This window comes from Hemitrygon akajei, chromosome 21, assembly GCF_048418815.1.
Source record: "Hemitrygon akajei chromosome 21, sHemAka1.3, whole genome shotgun sequence".
In the NCBI taxonomy this organism is placed as follows: Eukaryota; Metazoa; Chordata; class Chondrichthyes; order Myliobatiformes; family Dasyatidae; genus Hemitrygon; species Hemitrygon akajei.
Window position 1 is genome coordinate 21,613,964 of NC_133144.1, and position 26,271 is coordinate 21,640,234.

At 42.5% G+C, this 26,271-nt stretch overlaps 1 protein-coding gene across 2 annotated transcripts in view; it reads left to right on the top strand.

Annotated features, from left to right (window-relative positions):
* The first annotated feature begins 716 nt into the window (after positions 1-716).
* Positions 717-26,271, top strand: part of alpk3a (alpha-kinase 3a) — a 95,362-nt gene continuing 69,807 nt past the window's right edge. Inside the window, exons 1-3 of one of the 2 annotated variants that reach the window (XM_073024984.1) lie at positions 717-881; positions 1,274-1,554; positions 20,241-20,362. In XM_073024984.1, the coding sequence (XP_072881085.1) occupies positions 1,418-1,554; positions 20,241-20,362 (259 nt within the window). In that variant the 5' untranslated portion in view covers positions 717-881; positions 1,274-1,417. Of the gene's footprint in view, positions 882-902; positions 979-1,273; positions 1,555-20,240; positions 20,363-26,271 lie in introns of those variants that run through there. The other variant, XM_073024985.1, reaches the window with a different exon arrangement.

The following is a 26,271-nucleotide window of genomic DNA, read 5'->3' on the forward strand; positions in this document are numbered from 1 at the left end:
ACATATCGAGTGGAAGGAGCACGGGCGGGAAGAATGGGAGATCAGAAGTTCACCCGAAGAGCTTCATTGAAAAGGGAGATCAATGTGTTTCCGCATAATATATTAGAGGGAATTCAGGAATGTGGGATATTGCTGAGGTAAGAGATTAGCCATGATCCTGATGAATGATAGAACAGCTAGATGGGCCAAAAGGCCAACTCATTCTATTACCATTAGTTAGTCCTGACGAAGAGTCTCGGCCCGAAACATCGACAGTGCTTCTCCTTATAGATGCTGCCTGGCCTGCTGTGTGTTCCACCAGCATTTTGTGTGGGTGTTGTTATCTGCAGATTTCCTCCTGTTTGCTGTTACCATTAAACGTTTTCAGTATTGTTGTCTACCTTACTCGCATGGTCTCCAGTTAAACCCCCTGCCACTGTCTGGTGAAGCGTGTTCACTGTCGTATTGTTTCTGTGCAGCTCTCAGCAGGGTTCGCCGAGTCTGTTGATTGACGGCTCCGGCTGAGTTTATCGCCTCTCGCACTCATGGTCTAACTGGCCCGGCGTGGTCTGGTGACTCAGACACCCAGGCTCAACGCACAACACGGGGGCACGGCTCCATGCTAACATAATACCAAATACTATGCAAATACTAAACAGCAGTTAGCAACACTCCCCCAACCCCCCCCCCCAGCAATCTCTATCGAATATTATTTTCGCATCGCGCGTGTTGATTGTTTTGAAGTTTTTTTTTCAAAAAAGAAAACAAACTTTTGGAAAGTGCCATTCGAATTTGCAGACTGCACGGTTCCTTAAATAGTCCCAGGGAAGGGAGGGGAGTTGATTGACAGGTGCAGTCTCTTGCACAGGGACTCCAAGACAAATCTCCGAGGAGGCGGAATAGTAAGTACAAAGTAGTTTCCATTTTATAAGAGTCATTATTTCCGATATTAGACACATTTTGGCCGCGGATCCATTGTAAAACACTGATTTAGTGCCGGTAAGTTGTGTCTCTTCTGGAGCTGAATGAATTCATTGCAAGCTACTACATGAAGCTGTTCTGGTCTATTTTTAAACTCGGACATTAGCAATGTTAGAACTTTCATACTGTCGGTAATTTGTAAGTTTTAAAATCTTTATTGTAATTGCATTGTACTAAATATATGAGAAATGTAAGAAAAAGGGCTACATTACCAGTGTTAGGCGAATGCACAACAAACATTGTACATTAGAAATTTTTTTAAAAAATGTTTCCAAGTGCGTTAACATTAAACTGCTGTAAAATTTCCCAATAGCTCCCGAGCTTCACATAAAACCGAGAGGATCTGAGGCTGATTTTATTCGTTGGGTTAAAATTCCAAGGAGTCGGGAATCGGGGATCTTTGGCGGCGGAGCTTTGGAGCGGGTCTACGTAATTCTGAGAGCACCATTTCCAAAGGATGAGTTCGAAACGGGTCGTCCGATCTTATTCAGCGAACGGTCGTTACCCTTCGTTCGACAACAACGAGGAGGATGCACCGCCCGTCCGCGGAGAGTCCAGCCGCAATTACTTTCTGAATGTGCGGCCCGAGAACAGGTGAGATGCGAGCCATGGCTTCCAGTTGGCTTCAGGAATTTGGGAGCAGGTGTAGGGCCATTTAGCCCCCTTGTGCCCCATATATATTTCACATTACCAGGCCATTGCCACTTGTTTTGGTAATTTAATAGAGGAGTATGTTTAAAGTGCGAGGGGAAAGGGGAATTGGAGGCCATTTTTTCCACACAGGGTGGTGGTGGGTTATGTGGAGGTTGTAGAGCTGGGTACAGTTACAAAATTTAAAAGGCTTTGGGGCAATTCCACTGATAGGAAAGATTTAGTGAGGGATAAGAGCCAAAAACAGGGAAATGGTACCAGCTCAAATAGGCAACTGGGTCATCACTCATGAGTTGGGCTGAAGTGTCTTTCTTCATGTTGTAAAGCTCTAGACTATAATATTGTAACTTCTTTATTTTCTAGTATGCCAAGCATGCTTCAACCATGCTGACTAGTTTAGCACGTGAAGGGCCAGATTCTGTTATAGATGCATTAATCAGAAAAGGAAGGAGACTGCTTAATATCTGTCATAGAGAAAATTTTGTAAGTTTTTGTTAATGATATTGTAACAGGTACTTAAAAATAGAATATGAGGCAAACTCAATATGCTTTTATGTATGGAAAATCATATTTAGCACATTTATTGGGTTTGTTGATGAAGAAACACGTGCTGTGGGAGCTGGTAGACGCCGTATACCTAGATTTCTACAAAAATTCAGTATAGAGTCATGCTGGTAGTTAAAGTTCACAGCTCAGGAGGTGACATTTTGGTGTTGATAGGAGACTGGCTGGCTAACCCAAAATATGGGGAACAAGTAATCTTTGGGTGGCAAAGTATGACATGTTGGTGCTGGTAGAGATGTTTAAAAACTCAGTTTACTTCTGTTTAGAGATAGAGCATGGTGAGAGGCCTGTGAGGCTTCGGAGTTCTCTACCTCAAGAGTCATAGGTGGACTGGTTGAAAACATGAAAGGGCAAGTTTGACTGACCTTGAAACTACAGGGGAGTCGGGGATGGGGGAGAGTGGAAAAGTGGTGCTGTCAAGATTTGAACAGCCATGATCTTACTGAATGGCAGAGCAACTGAGAGTTCGGTGCCTTACTCTTGTGCGCACAATGCTGCAGATAATATTGAGCGAGCCGGCAAAGATCAGGTGGATGGAACATAAAATAGGAAAATGTGGAATTGTTCATTTTGGCCGAAGTGTAAAAAAAATTAAGTGTAATATCTCAATGGTGGAAGAGTATCTGAGATGTAGAAAGATTTGGGCATCCTGGTGCTCAGTTTACAAAAGACTAGGATGCTGGTACAGCAAGAAATTTGATGGCTAACAGATTAATATTTTTTGTTAATGGTGCTGAATACAAAGGAAAGATATTCTGCTTCAGTGTTAAAGGATATTGGTGAGGGCATACCTGGAGTACCATGTGTAAGGAAGGAGGTGATGTATTGGAGTTGGCTAAGGAATGATTTACTAGAGCCACACACAACACAGAAATGGTCCCTTTAACACAACTGGTCCATGCTAACCAAAGTTCCTGTCTAATCTAGTCCCATTTGCCTGTATTTGGCCTAAACCCCTTTAAGCCTTTTCTATCCATGTACTTTTGAAGATATGGCATTGTGGCACGGTGGTAGAGCCTCTGTTGATCTTGACCTTCAGAGCTGTCCACTTGTGTGGAATATGCAAGGTCTCCTTGTTACTATATGGGTTTCCTCAGGGCAGTCTGGTTTCTTACCATACCGCTGTGATGTGCAGTTTGATGGGTTAATTGGCCATTGTAAATTGCTCCCTAGTGTGTGGGTGTGGGGTAGGATCTGGAGGGAGTTGATGGGAATGTGCAGAGAGTGAAATGGAATTAGTGCAAGTGGGTGGTCGATGATCAGCATGGGCTTGATGGGCTGAAGCTTCTGTTTCCAATGCTGCATCTGTCTAAATGGGTTCCCAGCCTTTTTTATGCCATGGACCCCTACTATTAACAAAAGGGTCCATGGACCCCAGGTTGGGAACACCCTGCTCTGGAGTCATCTCTGGTTGCTTTCTGAGGAAACGTTGGTCAGGTAGGTTTGCATCTGTTGGTGTTCCGAAAAATGAGAGGTGAGTCAATGGAAATGCATAAATTCTTGAAGGGTCCTGAGAAGGTGGTGGAATGTACTGTTGGAGATAACTGATTAAAAATAAAGGAGTCACCCTTAAGACAGATTGCAAAACGTTTCTTCTCAGGAGATGGTGAATGTTTTTTGGTACTAAGGCCAATGAAGCCGAGTTGTAATGTGATAAGATTTTTGATGAACAAAGTGGTGAAATGTTTCAACAAGAAGATTGAATGTGGAACTGAGATGAGAACCAGATCAGCCATGGTTCCACTAACCAGTAGAACAGGCTCGAGTGGCAGACTGACTTCCCTAGCTTCTTGTTCTACATGCAGTGGCCACTATGTGTTTGTGGTCTTCTGCTGCTGTAGCCCATCCACCTCAAGGTTCGACATGTGTGTTCAGTGATGATCACCACTGTTGTAATGTGTGGTTAACTGAGTTACTGCCACCTTCCTGTCATCTTGAACCAGTCTGGCCATTGACCTTCTCATTAACAAGGTGCTATTGCCCACAGAACTGCGGCTTACTGGATGTTTTTTGTTTTTCACACCATTTTCTGTAACTTCTAGGGACTTGTGCATGAAAATCCCAGATCAGCATTTTCTGAGCTACTCAATCTCCCCAGCTAGTACCAACAATTATCAATGGTCAAAATGTGATCCGAAAAGATCACATTTCTTCCCCATTGGTCTGAACAACGTCCAAACCTCTTGACCATGTCTGCATGCTTTCATGCATTGAGTTGTTGCCATGTGATATTTGCATTAGCGAGCAGTGTACACGTGTGCTTAATAAAATGGCCACTGAGTGTATATGCCGACTGATTTAGCATCGCTGAAATCAACAAGCATGTTTCAATTACAAAACTTCCAAAACAAATAATGAGTAAACCTAGATCTGGGTTTGCATAGTCTTTGTGGCCTTAAAAAGAAACAGATTTATTGGAGTCGCGAGATGGGATGAAGTTTTTCCATTCAATAAAACATTATCTTGACTCCATCTACGTCACTTTGTTTCCTGTCACAGGAAATGGATTCTCAAATATCTTGAGAAAGTGAACTTAACAACTTCCCTCAAAAGATTATAGCTGGGAGCTTAACATCCAAAGATACACATTGTATTGAATGAACGGGCACATTTGCAGAAAGGGTGGGGTGGCATTGTTGATAAAAAATGAAATAAAAGCATTAGAAAGAGATGACATAGGATCATAAGGTGTAGAGTCATTGTGGGTAGAGCAAAGAAGCTTCTAGAGTAACAAGACCTTGATGGGAGTTATGTACAGACTCTGAACAGCAGCAAAGATGTGGTCTACAAATTACAATGGGAGTTAGGACATGCATGTCAAAAGGGCAATGTTACGATGGTCAATACACAGGTAGACTGGGAAAATCAGGTTGGTGCTGGATCTCAGGAGAGGAATTTATAAAATGCCTATGGCTGTTTAGGGCAGCTCGTGATAGAGCCCACTAAGGGATCAGCATTTCTGGAATGAATGTTGTGCAATGAACTGGAATTGATTAGAGAGCTTAAGTAAAAGGAACCCTTTGGAAACAGTATGATTAATATGATAGAATTCACCCTGCAATTTGAGAAGGAGAAGCTAAAGTCAGATGTATCAGTATTACAGTGGAGTAAAGGGAATTACAGAGGCATGAGTGAGGAGCTGGCCAAAATTGATTGGAAGGAAACACTAGCAGGGATGATGAGAGAGCAGCAATGGCTGGAGTTTCTGGGAGTAATTTGGAAGGTGCAGGATAGAAACATCCCAAGGAATAAGAAGTATTCTAAGGACAGGATGATGTAACTGGCTGATAAGGGAAGTCAAAGCCAACAATCAAGCCAAGGAGAGCAAAAATAGGGCAAAATTTATTGGAAAGTTACAGGACTGAAAAGCTTTTTAAAAACCAACAGAAGGCGACTAAGGAAGTCATAGAGAAGGAAAAGATGGAATACAAAAGTAAGCTAGCCAAGGATATTAAGGAGGACACCAAAAATATTTTTTCACATATATTAAGTGTAAAAGAGAGGTGAGACTAATTATGAGGCCGCTGGAAAATGGTGCTGGGGAGGTCATGATAGAGGACAAGGAAATGGCAGATGAACTGAATATGTAGTTTGTATCAATCTTCACTGTGGAAAACACTAGCAGTATGCCGCAAGTTTAAAGAGTGTCGGGGCAGAAGTGAGTGACGTTTCGATTACTAGGGAGATGGTGCTTTGGAAACAGAAAGGTCTGAAGTTAGATAAGTCACCTGTGTTATCTGAAAGAAGTGGCTGAAGAGATTGTGGAACATTAGTAATGGCATTGGACAACAAAGAATTTTCTCCCTGTATATTTTTGGGTGTATCTTATGGATTTTGGACTGCTGATCATGAAAATCACCATAAAATACCACTTTTTTTTGGAATTGCCTATTTTTATTATATCAATTTATAATACAGGTCAATTGAAATATTGCCCACAATGTAAGCTAAAAAGTTTTCCAGCTTGTCCAGGCACATGAAAGGGAACTACTGAGATTTGGCAGACTTGCTGATCCAGATCCAGTACAGCAACTACAACTGGAACATCTGTGCTGATCTGAAAGTAGTAGTGCTGCTACTAGGAATGCAGATCAGATACACTGAGTACTGTTGTTCCATTTGTGAATGGGACAGAATCTCATTACATTAAAAAGGGTTGGCCACTCCATAAGCAATTGGTTCCAGAGTGGAAAAGTGTGACACTTAAGCTATTTGTAGACCCAACTAAGATATTTTTTCTCTCCTCTTCATGTAAAACTGGGGCTTTTGAAAGGTTTTGTGAATACGATGAAGAAGAAAGTTGAAGGGTTTCCATATTTGTGACAGATGTGTCCCAGAATAACTGATGCCAAGATTGAGGAAGGCATTTTTGTTGGTCCACAAATCAAGGAGGTCATCAGTGACAGGCATTTTGAAGGATTTCTTGTGGGACCGGAGAAAATCCCATGGAACGCATTCAAGGATATTATTGAAACTTTTCTTGGCAATTACAGAGCATCAGACTATGTTGCCGCTGGTTGACAGCATGCTTCAAGCATACAAAACCATGAAGTGCAACGTGTCACTAAAGATTCATTTTCTGCATTCCCATTTAGACTTCTTCCCCGGAAATCTTGGCATTGTCAGTGATAAGCATGGTGAGAGATTTCACCAGAACATTGCCGTCATGGAGAAACGATATCAGGGTAACTGGAATCCATCAATGCTGGCTAATTATTGTTGGATACTTAAGCGAGAAGCCTCAGACACTGAGTAAAAAACATTTTTAGCTCAGTTGAACTATTGCAAGGCGTCTGCACCATTATGTAATTAAATGCACTATATTGAATAAAAGTTAATTTCTTGTTTTTTCAAATTTCTATGTGATGCAATTAGTTTGAACTTATATTTCTGTTCAGCTTCAAGCAGTCTATCATAATCACAAAAGAATTCTGAGGAAGCAACACTTTTAAAAATGTTTGCTGTCCAGTGATATTTTTCAAGAATCAATGGACTCTGGAGGACTGGAAAATTGCAAATGTCACTCCACTCTTCAGGAAGGGAGAGAGGCGGAAGAAAGGAATTTATAGGCCAGTTACTCTGACATCAGTGGTTGGGAAAATATTGGAGTGGATTGTTAAGGATATGGTTTCAGGGTACCTGGAGGCACATGATAAAATAGGCCAAAGTCAGTATGGTTTCCTTAAGGGAAAATCTTGTCTGACAAAATCCGTTGGGACTCCTTGAAGAAATAACAAACAGGACAGACAAAAGAGAATCAGTGGATGTTGAGTACTTGGATTTTCAGAAAGGCCTCGGACAAGGTGCCACAAATGAGGCTGCTTAATAAATTGAGCCCATGCCATTATAGGAAAGATCGAACATGGATAGAGCAGCAGTTAACTGGCAGGAGGCAAAGAGTGGGAGTAAAGAGAGGTTTTTCTGGTTGGCTGCTGGTGATTAGTGGTATTCCACAGTGGTCTGTATTGGGACTGCTTTTTTTTGTGTTATATGTCAGTGATTTAGATGATGAAATTGTTTGCTTTGTGGGCAAGTTTGTGGATGATACGAAGATAGCAGAGGTGAGGGTAGTGTTGAGGAATCAGAAAGGCTACAGAAAGGCTTAGACAGATTAGATGAATGGGTGAAAAAGTGGCAGATGGAATACTTCGTCAAGAGGTGTATGGTAGTGTACTTTGTAGAAGAAATAAAAGCGTAGCCTATTTTCTAAATAGTGAGAAAGTTAAAAAATCTGAGGTGCAAGAAGACTTGGGAGCCCTTGTGCAGGATTTGTAGGTTGAATCTGTGGTGAGGAAGGCAAATGCGATGTTAGCATTCATTTCAAGAGGACTGAAGTGTAAAAGCAAGGATGTAACATTGAAGGTTGAGGCTTTATAAGGTACTCATGAGGCCTCACTTGGAGTATTGTGAACAGTTTTGGGCTCCCTATCTAAGAAACTATGTGCTGACGTTGGAGGGTTTCAAAGGAGGTTCCTGAAAATGATTCTGGGATTGAAAGGCTTATCCATAGGAGGAGTGTTTGATGGCTCTGGCCTGTACTCACTGGAATTCAGAAGAATGAGGGTGGTCTCCCTGTAACCCATCAAATGTTGAAAGGCCTCGATAGAGTGGATGTGGAGAAGGTGTTTCCTATGGTGGGGGAGTCTAAGCCTCAGAACAGAGAGATGTCCATTTAGAATGGAGATGAGGAGAAATTTCTTCAACCAGAGAGTGGTGAATCTGTGGAATTCAATGCCACAGGTGGCTGTGGAGGCCAAGCCATTGGGTATATTTAAGACAGAGGTTGGTAGATTCTCGATTAGTCTCGGCACGATGGGATACAGCGAGAAGGCAGGAGATTGGGGCTGAGAGGGAATTGGATCAGCCATGATGAAATGGCAGAGAGAACTCGATGGGCCAAATGGCCTAATTCTGCTCCTTTATCTTATGGTCTTAGTATCCGATGCTGACTCAGTCTGAGGGTACACACTTCTATTGGACATTCCGCAGGTGACGGGTCTGAACGATTGCATTTCCTGAGCGGTAATGATTGGAGTGAATCCACTGAACTTGTCACGTGTTGATTGGGGTGAAGGTTGCAGTTGATTAAGAGCTGATCTTCTGAGCTTAATAATGGAGTCCTGGAGATATGCAGCACAGAAACAGGTCCTTCACCCTACTGGGTCCACACTCATCTTAGGTTAGTCCCTTTAATCAGAATTTTTATAGAAATTCATTTGAAGTTTTGTAGTTTGTTAATTTCAACTCTTTGCACCCCCCCCCCCATTACAACAGCCATCTCCACCACCAATAGCAGATGGTCTAATTGGCTAATTGATTGGATGCCTGTTTGCATAGTGGGGATGTTAGATGTTAACATTTGCACTTAGGGTTCAGAGAGGCAGCAGGGAGATGACAGGGCAGGATGCAGCCAGCTGCACTTTATGAGAATCTCTTGAAAGTACATTTCAGATTATAACAGCTCATAGAGCGACAGGCTCATAGCACCAAAGATCCAGGTCTAACCCGATCTCGGGTACTGTCCTGTATGGAGTTTGCATGTTCTGCGAATAGGATTTCCCATGTGCTCCACTTTCCTGCCATATCCCAAAAATGTGCAGGTTAGTAATCTAATTTGACAATTAATTGCACGTGAATGGCAGACTCTGCATGGAGTTGATGAGAGTGTGGGGAGAATTAAAAAGGGAATTAATGTAGGACTATTGTAAATGAGTGGTTGATGTTGGCAGACTTTGTGGGCTGAAAGGTTTGTTCTGTGCTCTTTCTCTCTATGATTCTCAATTTCTCTCTCTATCCATCTTGGCATTTGCCTGAGTTATCCAAAATCTGTATTCTCTACGTACTAGCCCTGCCCATGGATCAATGGATCAATTTTTTAATCTCCAGAATCTCTTAATAATTTTGGCTTCATCTCTTAAACTTCCTCATAAGGAGAAAAATCACAGCCTTTCTAAATTCTCCACTCTGGTAAGTGCCTCCTCCAAATTATTCATGGCCTTGACATTCTGCAGTTGACTGGTGTCTGACAGTCAGCCAAGATTTTGCGGTTGATATCTGACTGATCTTGTTGACCTGCTGAAGCCCAGAGGGTGTAAGAGGGTGTAAATAATGTGCGTTACAATCTGACTAGTGGGCTAGAGTGTGCAGGGAGAAACTACAGTCCATATCCAATTTGTCTACTTTAGCTCAAGGCAAAATATGAGAGTTTTGCTGAAGTATTTTGTATGAAATCTAGATGTAGCATCATAAAATATAAACTCTGTGTATTTCCTTACAATTTCACATCATCCGAGCAAAACTCTCTAGTTCTCTCGTCTTACCAATCTTATCTTTGCTTCTTCACAGGGAGTGATAGAGATAGAATCCCACTCTTTATGTGGATCTTAATCACAAATACTGATAATGAAATAAATTATGTTTCCCTCAGTGATATTTACTGTGCTGGTAAGTACAGCATTTTCATAGTTTCTGTATTCGGTAAAACAATGGAAGGTTTATCATGGTCAAACATTGTAGACCAGGCCAAGTATAGTAGATGAAAGGTGATTCTGTATTGTTATCTGCAACATTACAAGCATGGTATGACATGTAAACATGGCTGTTAAATACAGAGCTGAGTTGAATGAGCAATAAGAAGAATTTAGGATCTTTAAAGGAAATATTACCCTTGTAGTCTCATTGGACTCTCAATGCATAATGTCCTTTGGTGTCCATTGTTGTAGCTGCTGTTTTAACTCTACTGATCCTAGACCTTTCTCTTTGACCCACACCCTTTTATATGCTCCTACTTACCTTTACAGTTATAACAGATTCACCAAAAGACACCTATTACAAAACAATTCAAAGGTTTCAAGGGTACACTTAATGTCAGAGAAATGTATACAATACACCTCCTGAAATTCCTTTTCTTCGCAAACATCCACAGAAACAGAGGAGTGCCTCAAAGAATGAATGACAGTTAAATGTTAGAACCCCAAAGCCCACCCCCAGCTCCCCCCCCATGCTTAAGCAACGGCAGAGCTTCGATCCCCACTCCCCCACCAGCAAAAGATACATCGGCATCCTCCACCGAGCGCTCAAGCATGCAGCAAGCATCAATAACGACACAGACTTGCAGTACCCTGAAGACTACTTGTTCACCGTTCACCCGGTAATTTGACATACCACAGGCTTCTCCCTCTCCCTCTCCCTCTCCCTCTCCCTCTCCCTCTCCCTCTCCCTCTCCCTCTCCCTCTCCCTCTCCCTCCCTAATGAGGGAAAAAGAGGTGTCTCCATCTCATAGTTTAATAACATTGTGTGTGAAAATACTTCCTCCTATTTACCTTCCTAAACTAATAGTATTTGTCTTTTGCCTTTTGATTCCTGATACTAATTAAAAACCTGGTACTATTTGTATTTCCTGAATCTTTACTACCAGTATGATTGCAATTTTATATGGTGTTTCATAAATTGCTTTCTAAAAATCTGTATCTGTTTTATTCATTTATTTATATCAGAGCATTCCATTTATTTATGTACAGATTTATTTCTTCCAGATTAATAACTAATATATTCAGCTTTTACAAGTTTTCACTGACTGAATTTTCAAAGATTCCAAGTATATTTATTATCAAAGAATGTATAAATTATACGCCTTGAAATTTGTTTGCTTACAGGCAGGCACAAAGCAAGAAACCCCGATAATCCAATTTAAAAAAAAGACCAAAACCCACTGTGCAGATAATGATCATGTAGAGATTTTCAGAAATTAAGTTGGAGCTTTAGTTTTCTATTTCTCCTTTGCATGTCTTGTGCAATGGTGTAATGTCTTTGTAAAATTTCCTGGCTACAAATGATCTGGTGTGAAATAGGAAATTGATTTTCCTATGATTCCATTACCGTGCTGAAACAGGTCACTGGGCCCAATAGTATCAAATTTTTTATTAAAGAGTCTGCATGAGGTCCAGGCATCTTACCTTCTCAAACCTCATCAGCATAATATCCTATTCCGTCCCCACCATAGTTGAGCATTCCTGCAAGTGGATCCATGCTGTTAGATTCACATGTCCATGTAATTGAATGATTCATATTCATTGATGTAATATGTGGTGCATTACTCTGCTCTGATATGCAGCTTTGTGTATTGTGCCTATTCCTTAAATAAAGCAGATTCAGGATCAGTTTATTATCACTGACAGATGCTGTGAAGCTTGTTGTTTTGTGACAGCAGTGTAATACATTTATTCATTATGTGCCGTGTCAGATGACGTGGGTGATCATGGTCTATGACCATGATTGTTCTTGGCAAATTTTTCCACAGAAGTGATTTGCGATTGCCTTCTTCTGGGCTTTACAAGACAGGTGACCTCAGCCATTATCAATATTGTCTGCCTGGCTGCAGTAGTTGCATAACCAGAACTTGTGATGTGCACCGGCTGCTCATATGACCATCCACCACCTGCTCCCATGGCTTCTCGTGACACTGATCAGGGGTGGGGCTAAGCAGGTGCTACACCTTGCCCAAGGGTGACCTGCAGGCTAGCAGAGGAAGGAGCGCCTTACAGTTCCTTTGGTAGAGGTGTATCTCCACCCTGCCACCAAGCAGTAAAAATAATCAAATAATATGAAAGAGGAATGGTGAGGCCGTATTCATAGACCATTCGGCAATCTAATGGCCTGAAACGTTGAGCGTGGGTCTTCAGGCTGCTGTATCTCCTCCCCGATGGTAGTAATGCGAAGAGGGCATATTCTGAATATTGAGGGTCCGGAATTATGGATGCTGCCTTCTGTAGGCATTACCTTTTGAAGATATCCTGGATGGTGGGGAGATGTATGTCCATGCTGGAGCTGGCTGAGTCTACAACCTGTGCATTGGAGCTTCCATCCCAGGCAGTAATGTAACCAATCAAATGTCACTCTACATCTGTATAAGTTTGCTAGAATCTTCGGTGACTACATTTCCATAGACTCCTAATGAAGTATAGCCACTGGCGTGCCTTCTTCAGGATTGCATCAATACGTTGGGCCCAGATGTTGACACCCTGTCCACTGCCGATCACTCAGTGAGAATTGGTGTGTGCTCTTCTGACTTCCCCTTCCTGCAGTCCGCAGTCACATCCTTGGTCTCGGTCACAGTGACACCGCTCAGCCACGGGATCTGTCCCACTCTGTTCACCTTCTCGTCGCTATCTAAGATTCTCTGTCATCAACAGCATCAAATTTTTTTTCTTTTTTTTTTCTTTTTTCTTTTTTTTCTCTCTCTTTCAATCTTTTTATTAATATTTAAAATATTATGAATGAGATACAATTCAAATAATGGTAAGGGATTACAAATATATAGACTCCCATTATACATAAAGAAATACATAAGCAATGAATACAGCATAAGTAAGTTTCCCAAAACATAAACCATATAGTATATATATGAACAAGGTAAGTTTAGATATTCCATAATATATAGTATAAAAAAGAGAAAAAAAAATAATAAATCTATCTAAGAAAGTTAGCTAATCTACTAATCTAGTATCAAGAAAAAGAAAAAAAAACAAAGAAGAAAAAAAAAACAAAAAAAAACTTTAAAAAAAGAGAAAAAAAAAGGGCTGTTCATAGTATCTCACAAGCATACATAAACATCAATGACGTCAACTCCGATCCTCTCAACATACATACGATTAAAGCTGAAAAAAACCGATAAGCCTGGCACAGGGCCATTACATCATAGCATCAAATTTATAGACGTCATTTGGGTCGTGCCTCGCCACGGAGTCACAAGTGTAGAGAGAGCAGTGCAGTTGGCTAAGCACGCATCCTTGAGGTGTGTTGATTGTCAGTGAGATGTTAAACACAAGAGATTCTGCAGATGCTGGAAATCCCCAGTAACACATACAAAATGCTGGAAGAACTTAGCAGATCAGGAAGCCCCTAAGGAAAGGAGTAAACAGTCGATGTTTCGGGCTGAGACCCTTTATCACCTTTCCATAGGGGAGGGAACGTCAATACCAATGCGCTCTGACAGATCTCCCCATCAGGAAAAGTAATTGTAAATAGCTCAAGGAAGTTGGCAGGTGATTGGAAATTATTATCTGTGGGATTGGGAAACCCTTTGGCACAGAAGGTGAAAATTTAAGTGTGACTTTGTTTTGTATTTACTATATAAATAATCTCTGTCTGTGTTCCCAATAAAACAGGTGGCACTCTGCATTACAGATCCTGCAGTGTTTGATTAATTAATCTGCTATTAGAGATAGCATCAAGGAAGTAGTTGAACTGATTAGAATGACAGGCCTTAGTAAGGGCAAGCAGAATGTTTCCATCTACAATATATTCTGGAATGAAAGGAAGCACTTGAAAGGCGCAGACACAACTACTGGACTAATTTTACCTATGCTCCATCCACCAGAAAAAGTGGCACCTGCCAGTGGTCACCCATTGTAATTCCACTTCCCATTCCCATTCCAACATGCCAGTCCACGTCTTCCTCTACTGTCGCGATAAGGCCATGCTTAGGTTGGAGGAGCACCACCTTGTATTCTGAATGGGTAGCCTCCAACCTGATGGCATGAACATTGACTTCTCAAACTTCTGGAAATGCACCCCCTCCCCCTTCATCATTCCCCAATCCTGTTTCCCCCTCTCAACATATCTCCTCACCTGCCCATCACTTGCCTCCAATGCTCCTCCCCCCCCCCTTTTCTTTCTTTCACGGCCTTCTGTCCTCTTCTATCAGATCCCCCCTCTCGAGCCCTGTATCTCTTTTATCAATCAACTTCCTGGCTCTTTACACCTCCCCACTCCCAGTTTCACCAATCACCTTGTGTTTCTTCCTCCCCCTGCCCCACTTCCTTACTCTGACTTCTCATCTTTTTCTCTCCAGTCCTGATGAAGGGTCTCGGACTGAAACATCGACTGTTTACTCTTTTCCATAGGTGCTGCCCGCCCTGCTGAGTTCCTCCAGCACCTTGTGTGTGCTGCTTGGATTTTCAACATCTGCAGATTTTCTCTTGCTTGTGATGTGACTGCAATTCAAGTGGGTTAAACTGAAAATAAGGTTAAATGGATTGGACTTAGGGGGATGAAACAAATCTACAGTAACTGGTTGGGTAAAACATCAGGTCAATCAGCAGGGGGAAGTATTTTAAGTTACAAGTCATTGTGCTGTCCGATGGTTAAAAAACTGATATATCAGTTACTGTGTGATGTAATTTTGAAGGGGTACTATTTGGCAAATGTAGTTCTTTGAGATGTAGTGTATAGCTACTCATTAGGTGACCACACTATATGAGGTGGCTCTGAAATGTGCCAGTTAGGTAAGACCCATGTTGACGAATGGACTCAGCTGGATATCAGTGGCAGTGCAATGGCTGCTTGCCCTGTCAACAGATATGTTGGTATATCTGCAGCAGTGGTTTACTGCTAATCGAGAAGCCCCCAATCCCTGCCAAATGCTACAGATATGAAGAATGAATTAACCTCAGTTGAGTTTAAGACTGAATTGAGTACCTAGACAGTATTTCCACGTCAGGAATGTTCTCCTAGATCCAATAATGGCTGGTTCTCAGGTCTAAGGAGCTGAAAGCAAGAAGGGATCATGATTCCTGAATGGAAAATATAGATAATATATTCAAGTACAAACTGACGGTCCATTTGTAACAACATTTTTCAGGAAGAAGCCATATGAACAACACTTAATTAAAAGAGGGTTGTTTTGCTAGAAGCATACTTAGTATCAATTATTAAAGCAACACACTTGTAATACTCAGTCCCCTTGTGTAAGTGGTGGAAAGACTTTGGGGTTCAGAAGGTGAGTTACTGTCTACCAGGCACTCAATCTATAAACCCACAGGATTTATGTGGCGGGTCCAGTTGAGTTTCAGGTCAGCAGTAGCCCCCATGTTGGTGGTGGGTTACGTGTAGTAATAATGCTAGTTAATTCCGAGGGCCGTGGGTTAGATTCTCTTGGTGGCGATTGCCATGGCCTAGAACTTTTGTGATACTAACGTCACTGCTTGATGATCAGGCCGGGCCTGCAGATTGCCCAGGATTCGCAGCATGAAATGTGGTCTACTTCATTTGCTGAGGAGTTGAGCAAAGTGGAGTGCTGCACCATCATTAGCGAATATCCACACTTTTGGTCTTTGGTAGAAGGAAGCCCATTGATGAAGCAGCTAAAGATGGTTGGTGTCTTTTACACTGCCCTAAAGAAGTCCTGCAGTGATATCCTGGGGCTACAACCGTTTTCTCTTTTCCTGGACATGACTCTAATCATTGGAGTGTTCCTTCTGTTGATACTCTTTGGCTTCAGATTCTTGACCCCACACTTGGTCAGATGCTGCCATTAGGTCAAGGTGAGATACAGCACTGTGCCTCTAGAATTCAGCAGTTTGATCTTACTCACCAATAACTGTGGTGAAATCCAAAATGGGTTATTGGTGAGTAATTTCTGATCTGTGGCATTGTCAACCACTTAGAACACACTGTGCTGACTGGTTGGTAGTTAGTTGCATTGGATTTACCCTGTGTTTGGTATATAGTATATACTTGGGCAATATTCCACATTATTGGCAAATGCCAGTGTTCTAACTATACTGGAACTGTTACGACACGCACCCGTCCCTGCCAGCTTCCGAGATTCACTCTATCTCCCTGGAGAGTGGGTAGCTGTCTCAGCCCCTATAAAGATTCAGGACGGTCCCGCTAATGGGCAGTCATGTTTTGGGCGCCAAGGATTGAGCATTTAAGGAGTGCCTGAACTGAGATGGAGTACTCAATCATAAGCCTACATGTGATTCTGTCTAGTGTTTGTTTGGTGCTCTGATTCTTGATCCAGTATGGAACTGCGTCTCGATCCCAGCCTCCGATGCTCCAGCATTTGGATCCAAGCCATCCCCATCAAGGACTGTCATCCCAGTGTGACAGGATGACTACACACATGGCTAATTCTGGGACGTGGGGTTTCAGCATTGCGGTCAGGATATTCTGTGGCGCTGCGGCTTCTGCTGATCTTGTGCTCTCAGTTGCTCCTTGCTATCTGAATTGTGAGCAGTTTTGGGCATCTTATTTAACAAAGGATGTGCTGGCATTGGAGAGGTTTCATAGGAGGTTCGGGAGAATGATTCCAGGAATGAAAGGGTTAACATACGAGCGGCAGTTGAAGGCTCTGGGACTGTGCTTGCTGGAATTTAAGAGACTGTGGGGAGGGGGGGAGATCTCATTGAAACCTATCAAATGATGAAAGACCTAGATAGAGTGGATGTGAAGAAGATGTTTCCTTTGGTGGAGTCTAGGAACAGAGGGCGCAGGCACAAAATAGGGGGATGTCCATTTAGGACAGAGCTGAGGAGGAACTTCTTTAGCCAGAAGGTGATAGATTCTGTGGAATTCGTTGCCACAGGTGGCTGTGGAAGCCAGGTCATCGGGTGCACTTAAGGTGGAGGTTGCTAGGTTCTTGATTAGTCAGGGCATGAAAGGTTATGGGGAGAAGGCAGGAGAATGGGGTTGAGAGGGAAGTGGATCAGCCATGAAGAAATGGCAGAGCAGACTTGATGGGCTGAATGGCCTAATTCTGCTCCTATGACTTATGAATATGTCAGCCTATTGCAAGTGCTTCAGCTTTGTCTTTAACATTTCAGTGATGCAGTCATCACTGAAAGTGTGGATGTTCCTGGTGACTCCTCCTTTCATCACCTGTTTAACTGTCCACTGCCATTTATAACTAGATATGTCGAGAATGCAGAGCTTTGAGCTGTTGGTTGCTGGATTTCACACCTCTTGTTGCTGTTGTAGCAGCATCAAGTCTTGTTCCAACTTTGAATTGAGTTGAAAGTAATGGTAGAGTTGGGGAAATGTTGGGCTATCAAGGTTAGAGTTTGCGGTGGTGGACATTCCTGATGCTGCTATGGGTGCAGAAGGCTCCGTAGATGCCCAGTTTTAAGTCCAGCCCTGTTCCATCCCAAGTGGAGTGATTGTAGCTACCCTTGCGTGAAGATGGGATTTTGACTTCTCAGTCACTGTGTGCTGATCAGGAGCAGATGCATTTGGCATAGTTAGATCATTATTACTCCTGGCACATTTTTCTACGGAAGTGGTTTGCCATTGCCTTCTTCTGGGCAGTGTCTTTACAAGACTGGCGATCTCAGCCATTATCAATACTTTTCAGAGAATGTCTGCCTGGAGTCAGTGGTTGTGTAACCAGGACTTGCGATTTGCACCATCAGCTCATGCGACCATCCACCGCCTGCTCCCATGGCTTCACGTGACCTTGATGGAGGGGAGCTAAGCAGGTACTACACCTTGCCCAAGGGTGCCCTGCAGGCTGGTGAGGGCAGAAGCACCTTACACCTCCTTTGGTAGCATTCCTTACATTCCTTTGGTAGCGGTGTATCTCCACCCTGGTACCCAGTGAAAATAGTGTTGCTTCCTAATACAGCAAGGAATGTCACACAAATGCACTGCTCATTTTAATACCCCATCTGTAAGTTTTTTTTATGGTTTGAGTTTTGCTTTCGATTACAGTACAGTTTTTAAGCACACTCAGATATGATTGCTCAGCACAGAATCAGTTTTAATCTGCCGGTAAGATGACAGCCACAAGCTGGCTCCCCAGTATCTGCTAATCTGTTTGCTATTGCTTTAATTGAAGTGATTATTTCCATCAACTCGTTTTACATTGATATGAATCTGTTTGCATTCAGTTATTTATTACCTCGCCAGGAGGCCATTCAGCCTGCTGAGTCCATGTAGGTTCCCAACAGGGCAGTTCTGTTATCTGTAGAATTTGTCTGTTATAATGTCCATCATCTCCTCTTTGATTTCTCAGTTTTCCCCTGACCTACACCAATGAGTAACTTAGTTGCTAGCACTTCTTTGGAATGTTGAAGGATGTTGGAACACTTGGAGGAAAATTCTTGCAATTGCAGGGAGAATGTGCATCTCCATATAGACTGCACCCTGCATCAGGATCGAACCAGGAGATGGAGGGCAACAGTGTGATTACTGTGCTAACGTGCTGCCTGGTTAGACTGCAACCGTGGACTGCTTCTGAATTGCCGTAATTTACAGAGGTTATTGTAACTTAGAAGAATGGGAGGGGATCTGATTGAAACATGTAAGATTATTAAGGGATTGGACACGCTAGAGGCAGGAAACATGTTCCCGATGTTGGGGGAGTCCAGAACCAGAGGCCACAGTTTAAGAATAAGGGGTAGGTCATTTAGAATGGAGTTGGGGGAAAAACTTTTTCACCCAGAGAGTTGTGGATCTATGGAATGCTCTGCCTCAGAAGGCAGTGGAGGCCAATTCTCTGGATGCTTTCAAGAAAGAGTTAGATAGAGCTCTTAAAGATAGCGGAGTCAAGAAATATGGGGAGAAGGCAGGAACGGGGTACTGATTGTGGATGATCAGCCATGATCACATTGAATGGCGGTGCTGGTTTGAAGGGCCGAATGGCCTACTCCTGCACCTATTGTCTATTGTAGTGTATTTAATATTTCAGTAATATTTGAGTAATATTGTAAATACATTATTTGATTAGGCATTCTTTGTTTAAATAATTATGGGTTATATGTACGAAGTATGTGAATGGCATACGTTATCATGCCAACATGTCATATGTGAGAGCCTCACTAAAAAAAAGCACAGGAAAACTTAGTAGACCGGTATCCTGGTTCCCATGTTTTTCTTTCAACTGGTTTTTGGAGTTACAAAACATAACAGTTATCTGCTCTGGAATCCACCTACAATGGGAGCAAAAACAACATTTTTATGACTAGACTTTTTCATGACATGAATAACGTGCCCTCCCCAGCTTACAAATGCATGGCTTACTGTATATGCAGCTTATACATACTGTTGGATTGGGGCGTAGAATGTTACTTCTCTCGTTGTTTAGCTTTCTTATGCTTCCTTGTATTTTTATAGGATCACCTTTATCAGTGTGGTCGTTCAATAAATTTTCCAGTAGTGGCCTGCATTTGTCTTAGTATTTTTCTGATGTCTTCTTGGTTTCACTGTCAGGTGTCATATTACTTGAATCTGCCTTTCTGATTGGTTAATGTTATCAATGGAATTTTCTGTTATCAGCAGTCTGGTATGAGAAGACCACATTATTTTTAGTTTTTCTTTCCATTACCTTTGTCTCTCTCTTCTTCTCTTTGTCCTTGTCAAAACAATTCAAAGCAACAAGTTGTATACCTCGTTCTTGATTCCCAAAGAACCTTCGGCTTGAGATCCAATAATACGAACAAGTGTTTGGGAGACTAGTGAGAAGGGTTTGCCATGTATTGGGGGAGGTGGGGCTGCAAGCATCTTCTGCTGGGTGGGAACACATGGGCTGCATCTCCAACTTGTGAACCGTGAGGGTTGCGAATGAATGCTGCGTAACCTGTGCACGACTTTTACTCTTGCAACATGTGGATCTCTCGCGGACTGATAGTGTTAAAATTAATTATTTCTTAAACATGTAGAATCAAAGTCGGTTATACTTAGCTGTTCCAGGTTAACTGCATGTCCAACTCAGACTCGGGCTTGGTGAAATTTTTATCCTGATATTTGTAACAAATAACTTGAACGTGTCAATTATTTTTTTTCAGGCAAACATTTTGTACTATTATCGCTCAGATCACTGAAGAGACCCAGCCTGGTTTTGAAACCACACTGAAATCCCATTCAGTGTCTGAAAATGCTGATGTCAAGTTTACCTGCACCGTTACAGGTATGGGAACTTTGCTCTTTCTCTTATGGGGATTTGTTGCCATTGCTGGTTGTCTTGCTGATAAACAAGCCTCCTTTTGGTAACAAATGAGTTCTGTTTTTATAGATCTCTCCAACTTGATTTTGGTCAGAAATTACACAAAAATCACTCAATATGGTAACCACACCGCCACAGTATTGTCACAAGTAGAATCAAAAGTACATTGAGACTGATAAGAAAGAACAATTTCTAAAAGTGGAGAAAGAGAGCAAGCTAGTTCTGCAAACTAAGAATGAACGCGAGTATAGATGTCGGAGTTTAAAACTTAATAATATTCTGGGAGTTTGTTCATATGTAGGGGGTGCAAGTAAGGCAGGTATTCTTAACCCGGGTAGCTTGTATGTTTACTGCATCCAAACCATTATCTTTGTAGCCTTTTAAACACCGCTGGTGTTTAGAGCAGCACTGAAGGTCCTCTATCTCTGGTGGTGTTCAGGGCTTCCTTCATTGTGTCAGTAGTTTCCTCTTGGTTTTCATTCCTGTCAGTCTTGCAGGTGCTGGGTGGAGACTCGGGAATACGGTCACACTCCGATGTAGAAGGATTCTTCACTGCTGTTTCCGTATCAATTTTGTTTTATCAGTAAGGGTTGTAAGCACTGAGCTGACCCCGCCTCCCCCTCCCCCCGAACCTGGAGGACTGGTGTGGGCCACTTTTAGTCTGTCCTCTAACCTGTTTGACATGGGTGACCCTACCAAGAGCCAAAGCTCAAAGCCCTGACTCCAGCAAACGTAGTTCTCCAGGTCACTGAGACACACAAGCCTCCAAACCCTGACAAGGTTGTGGTCCTCTTGGGGGCAAACCAGTATGCAGCTATAATATTGGAGATCCAGCAAGGGCCTTGATATTGGTCTTGAGTGCAATGCCTAACAAGACAATGCAAAATTGAATCCTCAGGGGACAGCAGGCTGGAGTAATACTGTATACTGGGAGATCCAGGTTTTGTTTCATGCTTCACTATTATTAAGCTCAAATCCTGATGGTCTGCATTTAAGGAGAGAGGTCAACAAATGACTTGGCTTTAAGAAGTAGGTAAAATTTCACTGGACTTCTAAATATGAAAATCAATCTTCTGCTTTGCTTTGGACACATTTCATTGATACTGAATTGTAATTTGCAGCTACTTTGGGAGTTTTTGAGTATTCCCACTTGTGTTAGCAGCCTTTTGCAAACAAAAGACCAGCTGGTACAAAACAAGCTTAAGAGATTTTATTGTTACATGTATTTACTGTGGGAGCCACCAGGAACTTACAATCAGACAGGCTGATCTCCTGTCCAGAGGCTCATTTTCAAAAATGTTACTCGATCTTAATTGCAAATGATACCTATTGAAAGTCAGTAAAGTTGAGGGATAGGGGTAGGTGTTGTGAATGTGGGAGAATGAAGAGCATTGAGAATGCAGCACAGGAACAGGTCATTCAGTCCACTATATCTGTGTTGACCAACTTAAAGTGATCCCACCTGCCCGTACATGGTAAGTAGCATTCTCTGCCTGTCTAAAAGGCTCCTTAATATTTATTTGCCCCACTTCCCCCCGACAGTCCATTCCAGGCACTTACCTCTCACTGTGCAAAGAAAAAACTGTCTTGAAAATCTCCTTTAAACATTTCTCATCCCCCCTTAAAGCAGGGGTTCCCAAACATTTTTTATGCCATGGACCAACACCATCAAGCAAGGGACTTATGGACCCCAGGTAGGAACCCCTGCCTTAAAACTACGCTCTAGTATTTCATATTCGTACCCTGTGAAAAAAGACACTGGCCATCTACTCTGCCCATGCCCCTCGTAATTGTATAAGCTTCAGTCAGGTCTCCCCTCAGCCCCCGACACTTCAGAGAAGACAATCCAAGTTTGGCCAATCTCTTCTTACACCTAATACTTTGTAATCCAAGCTGACCATCTTCTGCAATACCTCCACATCCTTGCTGTAACGGGGCAATCAGAACTGTATGAAATATGGCTGAAGCAATGCTTTTATTCAGCTGTAGTGTGACTTGCTGATCTTTATACTCAACATCCCAACCGACAAAGGGAAGGCAGGATGTAGAGCAGGGGTGTCAAACTCATTTTAGGTCACGGGCCGGATTGAGCAAAATGCAGCTTCATGCGGGCCGGATCAGTCGGACGCGTGCGAACGCAGCTTTCGTTGCCTCCGTTTTTCCAGCCTGCTCTCATGTGTCTCAGTCTCTGCTATAACTACAAAGTGTTTCACTTTACAAATTCCGTTTCTTATGAAGAAGACTGCCGAGCAAGACTGCCGAATAAACACTAAAAACCCTGAAAACCTGGTACCTGAATAAACTCAGCATTAGCCATATCATACGCCATAGGCGCTTCGATTACTGGGGCCAGCTTTAATAGTAATTAGATATTATCTTGCGGGCCAAAGATAATTCCACCGCGGGCCGGATTTGGCCCGCGGGCCTTGAGTTTGACATATATGATGTAGAGGGAGGGAGGTGGTCTTATCGTCATCATCGTCTGGCCCCTTAGTGCCTAGGTGACACATGGGGCCTCGAGATGGTCTTACTGGAGGGGAAAAAGGATCAGCCATGATTGAATGGCGGAGCAGACCCAATGGGCCATATGGCCTAATTTTTCTCCTCGGTCACATGGTCTTATGGTCTCATTTGTAATAAAAGCAAAAAGAATGCTGGGAACACTCGTCGTGTCATCAGCATGTGCCAAGGATCTGGCAATGTCTGAGTGCTCGTTTGCACTGAGTCCACAGCCTGGAACTAACCGTATAGAAGATCTTGATTGTGAGAAGCTTAATGATGACTTCAAGTCGTACTATTTGCCTTCCATCTGTAACTGAAGTTAGGATTGCCTGACTGTGGGGGGAATCTGGTAAGGATATTTTTCTGACGTATCAGTGATCTGGCTTCTCAGAACGCTGAGGTGTAAAATCCCCTCTCTCTCTCTCACAGTCTGGCCAGTCACTATCCAGCTCCGTGATATGACACAATCCCCGTCCCAGTTGCAAGTTTCTCTCAGAATAGCATCCCTGGAAGTGAAGCTGAGGGTTGAGGCTGCTGGGGATAATTTAAGGTCTTAATCTTCAGATTTCGCCCACCCTCTTCAGACTGAGCTCGAGGTACTTGTTGCTGAAGGCTAAAGTGTCTAAAATTTTTCCACATTTCTGCACAGAAATTAGCCATGTTGCTGGGGAGAAGGACAGAATCAAATGTAAATGCTGATATGAGGAAAACCATGCAGTGATGTTGCAAGGAACTTGTCTGGGGTTTATTATTTCTCCTCAATGTTCAGTTGGTGTCCAGATTTACTGTTTCTGTCACATGATCCATTTTATGTTGTTAAAGCTATTCTAACCATCTAGTACACTGGTCTGTGCTTAATGCAAGACAGAACATGTGAGAGATATAGAGTTGCAGGCTATCCCACTGGGCTGTTGATCCGGGCCTAGTCATAGGCTGCTGCCCTGTCTGCGGTGTTGTGGAAATGGGATCTGTGATTTTAATTGAAGGCAAATGGTGAGGAAGGATCAGCAGAGAGTCAAAAGGGCCCACGTGAAGTTCTCCATTGGAGTCTTAAATGCAGTAGGCTCCACTTCCACTTAACTTGATATCTATGGTAAATTGGCAGCTGATGAAAATTGAGAGGGAGAGCAGAAGGGCTCTCAGTTCCTGTGAACGTATAGAAATAATATGGGTGTTTGGGATTTGGGGTGGGTCCTCTGGTGAAAACTGAACCTGAAGCAAGTTTGTGAGACATAAGCCTCACGACATATCTTGATGAATGGTGGAGCAGGTTGTACCACAGCGTGACCTTCTCCTATTCTTGTTTCTCTCTTTACGTAATCACCCTTTTGGGTTATTTCTGTGCAGGAGCAGAAGGAAAGCTTGATCCCGTTTAGAATTTCAGGTTAGTTTATTGTCACGTATAAACTATGAAATTCATTGCTGATCTGAAGTTCTGTAAATGAAAAATTATCTTAAAATTCATTATTAGATTAGATTCTACTTTATTGTCATTATGCCGAGTACAGATACAAAGCCAATGAAATGCAGTTAGCATCTAACCAGAAGTGCAAAAGAATAGTGTTATTTACAAAATAACTGCGAATAAAAAGTAAGTGCTACAGCACACAAATATAAAAGTACTGAGACAGTACAATATGGGTGCAATACTGCTTAGCGCTGTGATGTGAGGTTCAGCAGGGTCACAGCCTCGGGGAAGAAGCCCTTCCTGTGCCTGCTGGTGCGGGAGTGGAGGCTCCTGTAGCACCTACCGGGTGGGAGGAGAGTAAAAAGTCCATGGTTAGGGTGAGATGCATCCTTGATAATGCTTTTCACCCTGCCCAGGCAGCGTTTATGATAAATGTTCTCAATGGTGGGCAATTGGGTGCCGATAATCCACTGGGCAGTTTTCACCACACACTGGAGTGCTTTGCAGTCCGATACGGGACAATTGGCATACCACACTGAGATGCAGTTGGTGAGTATGCTCTCAGTTGGTACAACGGTAAAAGTCCGTCAGTATCCTGGGACAGAGGTGAGCTTTCTTGACGCTCCGCTAGAAATAAAGGTGCTGTTGCGCCTTTTTGATCAGGATGGAGGAGTTTAGCGACCAGGCGAGATCATCGGAAATGTGGACACCAAAGAATTTGAAGCTTGATACATGCTCCACTACAGCTCCATTGACATAGATAGGGACGTAACTGTAGCTCCCAGCATGCCTGAAGTCCAAAATTCGTTATGTGTTCTTTCCTGGTTCAGCTCAGGTTATTCACATGTTTGGTATTTGTGACACATGTGTTCAAGGCCACAAGAGAACACTTTATTAGAACTAGCACAAATACAAAACAGAAAGAAAATAAATGTCTGCAGCTGTCAAAATAATGCTGATCATTCATTATGTAAGCTGATCTGGAGGGGGCCACAGATCCGACAATCTCATATGTTGTCTGTGTTTTCTCTCTCCCTGTCTCCAAGTCTCAATCTGACGTGATGTATTGACTCTTTTGATGTAGTCTTCCCTATCTCAGCACCAGCTGTGATCCAACCTGAGACAAAACTCTCTTCCCCACTGCTCAAAAGAAGGTGGCCCTTTGTTGAACCCTCCAAAACCCCTCACACTGGTACTTTTCCATGCATTTGGTAGATGCACCTGCACAATGACCTTGCCTTCCCATGTAAAACATGTTTTTCACTATAGACTTGTACTCCCTTAACTTTCTCAAAACATTGCTGTCTCCTTGTACTTTCCAAATCCCACTCCAAGCTAACAACACTTCATCTTATAGACTTCCGTTTCATTTTGGCATATACCAAGGAGGAAACATATTTAACTTTCTCCTTACAATCTCACAGAGTAAACAGTGTAAATGGTAATTGCAAATACAACAATAAACACAGCAACGAGTGCAAAGCAAAAGAATGGTGTAAAGATTGTAGTGCAGTCTGAAATAGTGCTAAGAAAGGCTAAAGTGCCAATTCTGGAATACCTGAAAGAGCTCTTGTAGGTTAGGAGTCTGAGAACGTGGCAGAACCACCAGGAAGGGGATGTGAAAGAGGTGACTAAATTTTGGTTTAAATATGTTAGCTAATTTCTGATTTTCCCTATAATTTATGAGCAACGTGCGCAGAAGTCTTGTGCAATTTTTTGCCCAGTGACAATAACGTGTGCACTGAATTTTATTTGTAGACATTCATTTTAACTGCTAGCAAATCACTGTCAGTAAGAACTTTGATCTCCTCTGAGTTCGATCGTTTTCGCTCTTGCTCATCAGTGCTCTAAGAAAACATACGTAGCAGGCCTGAAGCAGGTAGTGAAGGGTTTTCTGGAAAAGGAAATGTGATCGTGTATGATTGTGAAATATACTTAATGTGCCAACGAGGTAGAGGGTGAC